The following is a 14,224-nucleotide window of genomic DNA, read 5'->3' as shown; positions in this document are numbered from 1 at the left end:
GTTTGAAGATAGAGGATGCATTCTAATAGTGTGGATAAGAGCTTGCATTTAGCCTGAATATTAAAGAGGCCCCAGGAAACCCGACCATAAGGAAACCCAAACTCTGCTCCCAATACAAATGCTACTTTTTAAAAAACTTTCACCCTTTGGTCAACCTACTGTCCACTGAATTTGTTGAGGTTTGTGGATATTAAGACTTAAGCAAGAGAGGCAACTTGATTATAGTACAGTAGTTTGAATTTAAGCAAAATGGTATGCCTGAAATGTAGGGGCCTTTTTGTAATGTAATTTGAAAATGTGGTGAGTTTCTTTGAATAGGCAACCCAGACTGACCATTCAGTGACTCTCCATAAGAGCGACTACAACACCCAATTAGCACCATAAAAGGGAGAGTCCACATGACAGAGATGTGAGGTGACCATTTTTACCCACACCACATGCTGCCATTGTGGTTACACCTACTGGTGTAAATACTTGGTGAAAGAGGCAGTGCACCTCCCTGTGACTGCAGGCTACTGAACAAAATCACCAACCTCCCTTCAATAGGAGCATATAAAATTCTAGGCCTGGAGAAGAACAAGTAATAGAGTAACTATTTACTCTCCCCTGAGTTCATTATCCTCTTCTCTTCTCCCTACTGGGTCGAAGGAAGGCAGAAGATAACATTAAAGCTCATTTTCAGGGTCTGCATGTTCAGTTGTACAGGTGGTGCACTGCATATTTATAGGAGTGTCATTCACTTTCTTCTTTACATGAATGGTGCCCCCTGGGAGTTTTAGAGTGCATAACCTGTGAATCTGTATATGGCAGGCCTGCTTAATTTGGTTTTGCTCATATATTGTGAGCTTTTGTGTTGCTTATTCATTTTGTGTTCTCTGTGTTCATTTGTTTTGAGAAACAAACCTGATATCCGTTTCATCCTTGGAACCGTAAAATTCATCTTTAAATATATCTATATAGGTAACAAACAGAATATTATTTATGTATATGTAAGTTTATTTATTTATTACAATAATCTAGGACGTAAGACTTTACAGATAAACAAATGTGCGGAAATATGAACTAACTTGCTTGTGAATAACAGACCTGGAGCATGCCTCAGAGAAAGTGTGTAAAATGGCTCAAAACTAGAGAAAGCGTAGAAGCAAACTATCCACTGACACGGCACTAATAGAAAAGCTATCAAAAGTCTAAATCCGAGCAGAACTGGGAAGAAAGGAAATCATAAGAGGGATGAGACCTTGCTAAATAAATACATTTTTATTTCCATAATTAGAGGTAAGCATAAGGAAGAGATGAAACTAATTCCTAGTGTCAAGCCTATGTAAGTGGAAAGGGTGTGATTTCAATTAACAAGAATTTCGTGTTTAGATTCAAAACAAGTATTTGTGTCAAAGAACCAATTCCAGTAGATTCCATGAGACATGCATATTTAGATTCATTTTTCTGCATCAATGCTTTCAAGCTTTTAACCCATCCTTCTGGTGGGAAAGAAAAAGACATAAATATATGAAATATCTTATCAAGCTTTAATTATGTTTACTGCTTGATTTAAAATTACTCTTTATTAAGTTAAAACGAAGATATTCTAGACTAACTCCAAAGCAGAATTGAAATGGCACACGAAAATGATCAAACATGATTCAAGCATCTCATTTAACTGAGATTTTACTACGTTTGTGTAATGATGTCTAAAATTGTGTTTTCATTAAACATAGCAGAGTAGAGCGAAACAGGGAGAGTCATCCTGTAGAACTTGTTTGAATCTAAACATATTATCTATTACTGTAACTTTGAGAAAATCACTTAATTTGCATCAGCCTCCATGCCTTTATCTCTGAGAATAGTAATAGCTATCTTGCATGGGGCTTGAGATCAAATAAGTTAAAACACAAGCAGAGTGTCTAGCAATTACAGTTGCTCAGTAAATAGCTCTTAATATTACCAATGGTCTCTGATGTGGGAAAACTATTACATAATAAAAAGATCCTTAATCGGGTATCTTTAAAATCAGGCTGAATGCAAAGAACTTCAGATTTTATGTCCTCCCTTTTTTTATTTTTACCCAGAGAATAATGCAATTCAGAAAACAGAGGGAGAGATTAATTTCTACTTCAACTGAGAAGTCATCATTATAAGATTTTTTTCATCATGTGCTATAGTACATTAAATATAACCATAAAATCTTTTTTACCTCTCTATTGAAAGGTAGAATGGGGTGTCCCACTTCTTGAATATGGGCTGATCCAGTGGCTTATTCAATCAACAGAATGCAAGAGAAAAGGTGTTCTTGCACTTCTGAGGTTAAGTCGTAGGAAGCCTTACAGATTCCAGCCAAGTCTCATGAGGTGTTTATTTTGGGTGAAGCCACTCACTATGTAAGAGTTCAACTACTTTGAAATATCCAGGTTGCTAAGACTCCAAAACTACACCGAGAAATTTCATGGAGAAAGACAGAGACAGAGAGAAAACCAGCCCCAGATTTTTCAGCCTGTGCAGCCCAACTCAAGCCCCAGATTTGTGAATGAAGATGCCATCTTGGTTGGACATTTCAGCACCAAAAGATGTGACTCAAAGAAAACTTAGCCAGAACCAAGGCCCCAGACATATGACACCAGTCAAGTTGTCTAATCTATCTCCAATCATTCAAACCACCACAGCTGAGGCCCAGTCATGATGGAGCAGAAATGAACCATCCCCAGTATTCTTTATCTTTATTCTTAGCTCACAAAGTCCTGACTATAACAACATGGTTTCTATTGTATCTACCACTGCGTTTTGGACTGGTTTGTTATACTGCAATAGGTATGTGGAATATATGTCTTGATCATTTCTTACAGTTCTAAAGCCACAGAACTCCTTTTACCCATATTCAGGGAGAATGCTATCTCTTGCTTATTTTCAGTCTCCCTTTGAGTCATAGAATCTGTTCAGAAGCTTCCTTGGACAAAGTCAGTAAAAGAAAACTCTTGATTACAAAACTCGATTATTACAACCAAGATAAAAGAACAGCCAAATCTGCGCACACACACCCCATTTTTTCACCACATCATAAACAATGGATTGGCCAACTTTTTAAGTGCTTGACTCTGTTTGAAAGTAAGCAGCTTTCCATCTTCAACCTCTTCCCCTCCAACTCAACTTAGAGTGATGCTCTAGTCAACCTCAGGACTTCCTTATGCACCTCCCATCTCTGAAATGAGAAGTGAAGAAAAAACATCTTCAGAAGACTTCTGATATCAAGACAAGGGATAGAACAAAGGCCAAAGCAGCAATATTGCCATCCAGAGGAAAAACTACTGAACCTACACTGCAATACTCAGAAGGAAAGTCAAGACATGAGAGAACTCAGTGTAAATCACAGCTATATTGGTGGCTTCTATTTAAATAATCAAGGTCAATAAGTAGGTCTCTGGATGATGATCCCTATACCCTGTTACTTGCACCAGAATTGGGACATAACCAGGAACAAATAGTTCAGGAAGCTAGAGTCATTGACACTGAGAGCCAACTACAGGGAACACCAAACATCCGGGGCTATTAGTTCATGTGCTTCTGTACCTAAATTTGGAATGACTGTAAGACTTTCTGAATCTTCAGGTAACTTGCATACTATTCAAATCATAAGCAATCATGCTCCCTCTTAAGCTAAACCATACACCTTCAGAATCAGGTGTTACTTCTTATTGGTACCACTGTCCACTAAGCAAAGACAGAAATACAGAAGTAATCCTGACCCCTGCCTTTCCCTCATATATTCCCCCTCCCCACTTTTCCATCGTTCCCATATATTACTAGGTTTAAACAGTTCTGCTGCCTAGAGATCTGTTAAAGTCCTTCATTTTAATCATATTCCTTTGCCCTGATTCAGATCCTTGTCATCACTAGCCTAGGCTGCCCTCTATCTATTTCTGACCTTCCCATCTGAACTGTTGCCCTTCATATTCATCCTCAACACTACTATCAATATTATTTCTAAATTGCAAATTTGACCATCAACAGTCTAAAGACTTCAACATCTTTCCATTGCACTAATGATAAAGTCCAACTTCTAAACATGTCATAAAGGTCTCCATTTTTTGGCTTTCCTCTGCCAATTTAACTAATGTCTTTTTTTAGTAATTAAAATCTACTATCCTTGTTGTTTTACGAGTGTTAGCAGTGGCTGTTCTCACTTATGAAAATATTTCCCCCTTTCATTCACTTAGAAAACTCCTATTCATCCTTTCAAACCCAAAGGCAGTGAAACCGATTTTCTCTCTCACTCAAATCACGTTCTCCTCAAAACTGTAATTTTACCTCTGTGTAGCTCAATTGTTTATTATACTCTAATGACAACAGATTCTTAAATATACTCTTCTTTGTATCTTAATATCCGATAATATGACTGACATTTAACAAACGCTAAACATACTTGACACTTGAATTGATTGAATTGAATTAAACTGAATCAATCACTCTCAAGAACACTAATGATTGTTAGGGTTTCCTGCATCAAGAGTACAAATCACGCTGAATTTTCATAATACTTCTAGTTTTGATTGAGGCACAGCAAACAAGTTTACAACAGATTTCCCCTGTGAAAAGAATAACTTCAGTAAAAGATAACAAATACACTGAGAAGTCCATAAAGGAGGCAGGGTGGTCTAGGGGATTCTGTTCTCATCCAAAGACTTGCTGAGATTTGATTCAGAGGGGAAAGATTGATTTTTCTAGCTTAAGTTAAACGAGGCATGGAACAAATGTCAAAAGCAGGACATAGACTTAGATTCTTCACTGTCACACCAGTAAAGTTACCATCCTTCCATCTCCTTGAGAACAAACAAGAAAGCCTGCTGTGGACCGTGAACAAAACAACAACCGTGAATTTACACAGCTCCTTAAACTTCTAAGCTGTGTACTGAGAGTGAATTAGAGGTCTCCTCCAGATAGCATTGCAAATGAGCGTTATTTTATTTTCACCAAGCCTTTCAGGTGATACATGCGACAAAATCAGCAGGGTCAGTACTCACTGTGGCAGACAAAGTAACTATTATGTATCTGTCCTAAAAGTTCCTGTGATGTTCTGGCTAGTTTTGCTTAAGTACCATTTATAATATTTATGAGAAAGGAGGACAAAAATGAACGTGATGCTTTTGTGGAGAAGGAATTCCCTGGCTGAGCAGAAAAGCCTGCCAAAGTTTTGGTGTTTCTTGTTTGTTTGAAACAAGACTGAAGGACCATATAATGCAAGATGAAGCCATTAACAGTTAAAAGGGAGAGGACACACTAAAGAGACTCAGCCAGGGCCCTGGTAAATTATCCAAGATTGTGGGCTTTCTTAGTGAGAGTCTAGGATTTGAGAAATTCATGAGGAGAAAAGGCGGAGGTCCCTGGGCACCTGAAAATGAGAATTGCTGCATTGAACTAGGCTGACTTTGGCATGGCATTTTGAAGAAGGCAGTCCTATGGAATGTAACGAATAAATAGAGCATATCAGAGCCTGAAAACCTGAGAATAGGCTCATGTGGGTGAAACGAGGTGAAGCACGGTGCTTGGTACACTATAAACCCTCAGTAACATTGGCTGGTTTTGAATGAAATGAAACCTAACCTGAATCCAGTCCCTACTCGGTAACAGCGGGGAAGATAATGGGTGCCTAGGCAACGTCTAGCAAGTTCTGGGCTAGAGGCGGCTCCCAACTGTTGCGTCACCAGGGGCCACAGAACTGAGTCGGGAAGGGAGAAGGGAGGAATCTGTGCGGAGGGTCATCCGACTGAGTCGGAACCGGACACTCTGGCAGGAAGTAGAAAGCGAAGAAAACGAAACGACCATTGGTGAATTTCAACAGCACGTCGTGAATTTCAGATAATTTTCCACTTGTTTATTAAGGTGGAAAACTCGGATTCCAACGATGAAGGAGATGGAGTTTCGGCCCAACACATAAGTCAAACGGACCGATTGGTTCGGGAAGAAGATTTCTCCAGGTTCGTAAATAATCTGAGTGAAGAAGATTACGAACTTATGAGAGACAACAATCTTCTAGGCATTCCAGGTGAAAGTACGGAAGAAGAGTTGCTGAGAAGACTTCAGCTAATTAAAGAAAACGCACCACAAGACTCAGATGAAAATACAGGTATATTCTGCTTTTGGAGGGAATAGGATGGGATGAATAAGGAACTTCATAATAGGAAATAGTAACTTCATAATAGGAAATAGTAAATTATACAGAAGTGACTTACATTCATTTGGTAAGTAACTTCTCATAAAAAGAACTGGCATTTACTTGATTTTGGGTGAGCATGTCAAGGTCTGTTTGTTTGTTTTCCTGATTCACATTTGGGTTGTTTTAATTGGGAAACAGTGCAAAGTAGCCTATTTGTATTTTTCTTGGTTTTCTACCTCAACTGAAAGTCCCTCCTACTTCCTGAATTATTTTTTCTACATAGACATGTAAAAAAAGCAAACAGAAATAGTCTCCACTGGGGACAATTGTGCTCTCTTCAACACCTGGGGACATTTGACAATGGCTAGAGATATTTTTGGTTGTCACAGGGGAGGCATGGGTGTTACTAGCATCTAGTGGGCAGAGGCCAGGGATGCTGCCAAAGATCCCACAATGCACAGGATAGCTCCCCAAAACAAAGAATTGTCCAGCACCAAAATGTCAGTAGTGCTAAGGCTGAGAAACCCTGCTCGGACCTCAGGTCTGGTGCCTTCCCTTCCAGTGTGAAGTAGAGGATTTTGCTGTCTAATGAAGAGGATACTATAATACTTTGGCTCTTGAATATGGTCTTATATGTACCATGCTAGGTTCAGTCTATTCATTTGATCTGACCTTCAATTTAATGTCAATTAAATATCTTGGTAACATTAAGAAGTATTCAAAATGCAAACACTTTTAAACCTATAAAACTTGTTTATATTTGGGCAATAACCTTATATTTTAAAACAGCTTATCTATTATCAAAAGCACATAAGTGAAGAGCCTAGAAGTAGTCATGTTGGAGACTAATGAAAATTAGACAATAATGTAAATTGAACTAAACTACTAGCATTGTACCTTAACTGGTGTTTACCTTGTTTAATTGCATTAGTGTTTTGACAGTGGACTGAAAAATAAGTCTCTTGACATTCCTCCGACAGTGGTACACAGGGCTGTGTATATGATGAAATACTGAAACATAGACTTCCTCTGGATTCCCTTTTTAAAAAATTCTCTAAGTTTATCTAGGATTAGCTCACTCTCTTTGGATGGAATCGAAACTATTCTACCTTTACTTATAAAGCTACACAGTGCAGTTTATAAAATATTAACTCTATAAATGTGAAATCAGTTGAAAACACCTGAGTATTTAAGTTCTCATTTTTTGTTTGTTTTTGAAACAAAGTTTCAGAGTGCTATTTTATGATGGTTCTAATTTTGGTAGTTCTTTTATGCACCCTCCCCATTTCTTTTTGTTAACAGACAGAGGAGACTCTTCAGATGACGTGTCTAGTGGTGACTCTCTAATAGACTGGCTTAACTGTTCTGGACAAACTGAAAATATGACAAGTGGACAAAGAGAAAACCAATCTTGGAGAGAAGAGAGCCAAATTAATCCTAAAAGTGATCAGTTCATATTCAGTTTAGAAATAAATGCTAACCTTGATAATGGGAGTCCAAATCCAGAGAATGAATATGTAGCGTCTGCAAGACTTCCCAGAAGAGAAAATATGGAAGACAGCCAAAGGCAAGTGGAAAGTCCACAACCTGAATCAATATTTACAAGACCATCTATGTCTGAACAAGATACAACTGAAACATTAATGGAATTCCCACCTACCACGAGTCAGAGAAGAGCAAGAAGTAGGAGCCCAGAGTATCGGAGAACCAGAGCAAGAATTGAAAGTTGGTCGCCTCCACGTTCACTTAGGGAAATTGTACAAAGACTGAATCATAGTATACCCTCTCAGAATTTTGAGCAGCCTCTGCTAAGTGAGAATGCGAGATTTTCTAGAACTGAGCACCGAGAAATATTGACACAGCAAATGACTGGATTTGAGTTGCAAAATAGCGGTCTTATTGAAACTTGTAGAACAAGGAATGCCGTTCATGGAGAAAATTCTCCAGATACAACCAGCAGTGGTGAATCTTGGGGAATGAGGGAAATATATCCAACCATACCCTTCAATCTTGAAGTAGGACAAGTTCATTCTGGAGCATATTCTCAGAGAGACAGCAGAGCTAGTAGAACTCAGTTAACATCTGAGACACCAAACAACACTGTCACTTCTGAAAGTGAACGAGGACTGAGGCATATGTATTCACATTCTGAGCGGGCAGGTGTGAGAGCTTATGTCAATACCATTAGAAATCCCGTTTGCAGAATGTTCAATACTAGCTTAAATGATACAACATCTGTTCCAATTCAGAGCACGTTAAGGCAGACAATGACAGAATTTAGTAACTCAAATAACCTTATGGACAGTGACAGTAATTTAGAGCATAGTGTCTTACCTCCAAGTCCAAACATGGAATGGCTAGAGTCACCTAATGGTAGTAGTAGTGGTACATTTGGTTCTGATTCAAATGCTAGCTATGATACCCATTCAAGTTCCACACTGAGTTGTCATTCAAGCCCCAATTGTACGTCTAGTTCCAGTTCTAGTCCTATTTCTGGTTCCAGCTCAAGTGATGAAAATTCAGGAATTAGATCACTGATGTTTGAAGGCAGTGAAGAAACAAACTTAGCAGCAGACTTATCATCAGAGACCAGGCAAGTGGGTAGACAAATTAGCCTAATAATATATGATGAAAGTGACTCTGGGTCCTCCCATGATCTGCAAACTACAGGACTCACCAAAGCACAGATTGACAGCTTGGCTGTAAGATCTTTTGGTGAAAATGATGCACTAAAAGCCTGTAGCATTTGCCTTACAGAGTACACAGAAAACAGCAAGCTTCGCATACTACCTTGCTCCCATGAATATCACATTCACTGCATTGATCGCTGGCTGTCTGAGAACTCTACGTGTCCGATTTGTCGTAGGCAAGTAGTGGATTCCAATGAGAGTGAAAATCCTGATCGATGAGTTCTCAGCTATATAAAGTGTTATAGGGCTTCCCTGGTGGCGCAGGGCTTGAGAGTCGGCCTGCCGACGCAGGGGACTGACAATAAAAATTAATTTCACACCATAGCAGTTCACTGAATTTCAATAAAAACTTAGCATGTGCACTGGGTTGGGATGTTCCTGATTCCATGGGAGAAATGTCTTAATATGATATAATGAATCTAGATAGATCCTAGTAGTATTATCTCGTCATGTAAATCCCAGACATCTCTTAGCCCTGTTCAATCCTCGTTGTGCATGCAGAGAAACAGAAACCCAACCAAATATCAATAATTAAGAAGCCATTTAAGACTACATTAGAGTCATTCACATAAAGAAGTCATGTTACATTCCTAGAATGCCATAAAAAGCTTTGAAACCCTTCTCTTCCTATCTCTCTCCACAGCAGTTTATCCCACCTCCCTAACACTACCTTAACGTTTCGCCTATTCCCCACTACCAATGTATCAGTCAGTTCTAGCTAAAAACTGATGGCACACTTTAAAAGAGTGATGGAATAGCATTTAATGAAGAGACTAAAGTGTGTAAGGAATGAAGGGAAACCAAGAGATGATGAAGTGCCCTGAGGCTAGCAGCTGTGAGAAACCAGTATTATAACCACTAGGTTTGAAGGGGCATAGAGAGATAGCAGTTCCTGCAACCCAGAATGTCTTCGAGTTATAGGAGAAGCCCACCCAACAAGAGATGTAACCTTAGAAAATGGCATCCACTGCCAACCTAAAGTTTGGAAGGGGGCAGATCATGGAAATAAATACCCTTGCCTTCTTTCCTCCTGACTTCTAATCACTTATCAGTAGGTCATATTAACCCAACCCAACCTGAAGACACAGAGAGACTGGTCCATGAAGCTGATAAAGATCAGCCTCCTGGAATCACGAAGCAGGGTTAAGAAGGATGGCGAGTAGATCCGGTAAGCAAATCAGAGACCATCTACCACAACCAGCATTCCCAACTCTCTTCAAACCCAGCCTGTGTACGCTTCCTTGCCTCTTCCGCTTCCGCTTGTTCTCTATTCCACTCTATGACTCAGCTCTTTAACAGCCCTCTCTATTTTCCTTTCATTTACTCAGATCTTGTATTTTTAAAAGTGATAAGATGACAAAGCCTTAGAACTTAATTACCTTTCTCTTAAACATGTCACACTTTGATTTGCTGTGATTGTAAACAACTAAGGATAAAGGGCAGTTATAGGTATGTCTTTAATTTTTGCTGCTTCAATATATTCAAGCTTCAATTTCTTTCTATATATGTTTAGTTCATATGATTAATTTTTAAAACAGATTCTGATTTCTTATAAAGGGTTTTATGGTTTATATATGACTCTGAATCCTTGTGTGAATGACCCAAAGTAGCCAATTGCTGCTTGGAGCCTCACAAGCTGCAATATGAAAGCCTTAAAGGTAAAACTTGGCTTCAAGAAACATGTCTACATAGTTCAATTCTAATTGTCCCCAGTAAAACCATCACCCAAAACCCCGAGTATTTGAAATCAAAATTTAGGTCATGCTTCCTTCCAACCTAAACATAGTGAAGGATTTTTCTCCTAATTCAGCCTGAAGGCTGTTTTTGGGGGGTTGTATTGGCCAGTCCAGAAAATTTTGCTTAAATTTTTCAATCCTGGTATAGGTGAGAGTACATTGTATTATAACCTAAAGCAGTAATCAGAAATTTTGAGCAATGTGCAACCTATACAAATGTAGGCAGTGTTAAGTATACACCTTCTCTAAAAAGTTAAAGTCAGCAACATCACTGACCTTTCTTTTCTCTGTGAATTGCTGGCAGCCACAGTATTTGCACATAACTACAACGTATAAATGGGGAGTGGTGTTGAAGTTTTTGAAAACATCTTTGAGGTAGCATATTTTTCACACAGAAGATATCTGCATGGCCAGAAATGAAGGCTTGGCTCAAACCTCTGAAATTTACATTAACTTCTGAAAGTTGTTTGAATAGTCTGATTTTTAGGAAGTATTTTTGATATAAGATATACTTCAGTTAAAGTGAGTAGAATAATTATAGCAGTACTTGGCTTTCATACTATCCTAACAGATTAAAACCTTGCAAAGGATAATAATTGCTTAATTAATGCTTCAGTACATTCACATGCATCTTCTGTGGTCGACAGAATTCTAAGATGATGCCCAATGATCTTTGTAGGAGCCCCTCCCCTTGAGTATGAGACCTGTGAATGTGATGGAATATCATTCCCATTATTAGATTATGATATATAGCACAGTTGATTGGGAGATTATCCAGAGTGAGCCTGACCTAATCAAGGGGGCACTTAAAAGGCACAGAGAGGACTTCTAATCCAGATAAGATGGTTTATACTTCCCTCTCCCTACTCCCCCTTTATACGCACAACTATATATCCTGGAAATAATATGAGACAACCAAAGGAGATCTCTGAAAGGTCTAGAGAAGGTGAATTGCCTAGGGACCCTCAGAATGGATGAACAGCCTCATGGCAGGGCACCTTATGACCCTCTACCAACAAAAAAATGTGATCCAGGCCCAGCATTTCCTAACTCCCAACTGAGTAACAGGAAGTGGCTCAAAGAGGCTCTTCCTCCATCACATCAAATGGGAATCCCCCAAACACCAGGCGAGCCTTGCAGAACCTGCAACGACGAACAATTGGAAGCCCTGATGACACTAAGTGACCAGGGAAAGTGCTTTCCTTCCCCACTGGGCCTGAGATCCCCCTTCACCACCCAGACACGTCAGTGGCTAAGGGTCCCAGCCAAAGTGCTCCTAACACAAAAAGCTCCCGCCTGGACAATGCTCTCCTCAGGTGGGCCTGAGACTCCTCTCCCCTCCCCAGAAACATCAGGCAACTTGCTGGTACCGGCAACGGAGATCCCTCCACAGAAAACTCTCAACCTGGTAAGCACCCTCCACTCCTTACAGTCCAGGGAGACCCTGTCACAAGTGCCTGGCCCAGGAAGGACTCTTCATCACGTGTTCCAGAGATGCCCTTCCCTCACCAGAAGCACCAAGTGCCGTATCCTGGGGAAGCTACTTCAGACCCCATAAGCAGCATGAGAAGGGACCAGAGGTAACCCCACCTGCACAAGAGAAACAGACCAAAAGAGTACCACAAAGGGTCAGAAAATTAGGTTATCATGGAACCACCGTCCATAAAAGTACAGGAAATGTGTGCCAAACCTATAAAGAGTGAATGCCTGCTAAAAATTAAAAAAAACAAAACACTTTAAATAGGGACCAAAGTATCCTAACATAATAGCCAAAATGTCCAAAAGACAATAAAATATCACTACTTATACCAAGAACCAGATACATGACAGCTTGAATAAGATGGGACAGATGATGCAAACAGAGATGAATTAGATGTTAGAATTATCTGACAAGGGTTTAAAAATGCTGATTTCAGACCTTTAAGACCTCGAACACAGAACCTAGTCACTCCATGCCAGTATCCCCACCTATAGAACTGTGAGCTAAAAAAGGGATGCTGTTTTAAGCCATTACATTTGTACTAATTTCTTATGCAGCAACAGACAACAAATACAATTTCTCATCTAGGATCCATCCTGTACCTAGAAAATGATTAGAATGAGTCCTAGACAAGTAAATGGCTTAATGTCTTGGTTCTAGGCCCACTATAACATTATATTCTACCATTTTCCCCAAAAATGGAATCCCTAATTCCTGCTACTGAAGCTGCTAGAAGACAGTATCCTTCCTGTTTGAACAACCACCAATATCGTATCGCTCTAACTTTACTTCACATCACCCTATCTCATTCTACCAGTATATGCTGCTTATATCATAAACCCAATTTAACACTCTGACTTTGAAACTATAGAGCCACTTATTTTTCTCTCAAAGCGATTGCTGAGTATTATATGGCTCTTCCAAATCATATTCCTCTCTGTCTGCCCTGACAAATCAGAAATGGAGAAGATTTGTACCTGAATCTTCTGAGCTCAACCTGATACGTTTTTTACATTACAGTATATCAGTTTAAATACACAGCATCACTGTGGTTGTGAGCATAAATATTTCCATCTTAAGAATTTTCTCTGTATTTTCTTGGTAGTTTTTAAAACATTTGTTTATTTTGGCCTAATTCCAAAAAAAAAAACCCTTATCTGAATAACAAATTCTTTTTGAAAGTAGTTATAGACTGTGGATAAGTTTTTGATAGCAATATAAAGTCTATCTTTTTTGGCTAACCCTGAAAATAAGTTGTGCTCTCAATATTCCATGAAGAATTAAGTATAAAGATTCTTTTGTAAATGCAAACAAGCCTGAGCATCGAACAACATGAACATCAAAACACTGCATGTACTGGAAAGTTCACAAAGAAATGTGACGTTTCTCTTAAGTAATATTACTTGTTATCCATATGCAATACTTTGAGATCTTCAGTATCTTCTTTACTACAATTAACCAAACATTTCATGTCTTTTCATTATTTGAGAGGTGAATGTATACTCCCTTCAATGAGAAGTTCCTGGTATGAGAATTTCGAATGGAAATCTGAACTGCATTTCTTTTCTGTGATTTCATTTAAGATTTGAAAATTCTTTACCTTCCTAACTCAGGCTTTCTGCCTATGAAATAAGAGGCTCTCCTTTGTGTGATATTCAAAACTCTCCATTTTTAAGCATCAAGCCAGCATCTTTAACATCACTGCAAAAATGTGGAGATTTGGAAAAGCATGTTGGGGAAAATCCTTTTTCTCTCATCCACCATTCGTAGAGGACAGACACTAATTATAAGCCAACTCTGGGCTCTGGGTTCTCCATTCTCACATCACTAGTCACAACACAGTTATCTACCACCCCTGGCCTTGTCATCTTCTATTCTGGAAGTGTATTTTTTTTTCTTTAGTAGCACTTGTGACTATCTAAAACATTTTTTATTTATCTTGTGCTTGTTTTCTTCCCCATTCCTATCCCAAAATAGAAGCTCCAAAAGATCTTTCTTTTTTTTTAAATTACTACTACATTTCTAAAAACTAGAACAGTTACTGGCATACACACACACACACTGCTTCAGAATTTTTGGCCACTGTGAGCATCCCAGACTTATTTTTCACCCTTTATTCTCCAAAGAAAACCTATTTTAATACTGTTACCTACCATCCTGGATTTGATGTATT

The 14,224-nt window shown here is 38.9% G+C and overlaps 2 protein-coding genes across 2 annotated transcripts in view; one reads left to right on the top strand and one right to left on the bottom strand.

The window, feature by feature from the left end:
• LOC308610996 (E3 ubiquitin-protein ligase RLIM-like) overlaps positions 1-9,054 on the top strand; it is a gene marked incomplete at both ends in the record, with an annotated part of 72,155 nt that extends 63,101 nt beyond the window's left edge. Inside the window, 2 exons of the mRNA XM_081259949.1 lie at positions 5,848-6,115; positions 7,448-9,054. Coding sequence (XP_081116075.1) covers positions 5,848-6,115; positions 7,448-9,054 — 1,875 coding nt within the window. The remainder of the gene's footprint in view (positions 1-5,847; positions 6,116-7,447) is intronic.
• Positions 1-14,224, bottom strand: part of LOC308611005 (transducin-like enhancer protein 1) — a 240,702-nt gene that overhangs the window by 64,712 nt on the left and 161,766 nt on the right. The gene's annotated exons all lie outside the window — the stretch shown is intronic.

This window comes from Mesoplodon bidens (assembly GCF_964165515.1).
Source record: "Mesoplodon bidens genome assembly, contig: HAP1_SCAFFOLD_49, whole genome shotgun sequence".
NCBI classification, from domain to species: Eukaryota; Metazoa; Chordata; class Mammalia; order Artiodactyla; family Ziphiidae; genus Mesoplodon; species Mesoplodon bidens.
Note: the sequence above shows the minus strand (reverse complement) of the source record. Positions and strands in the feature narration are given on the sequence as shown.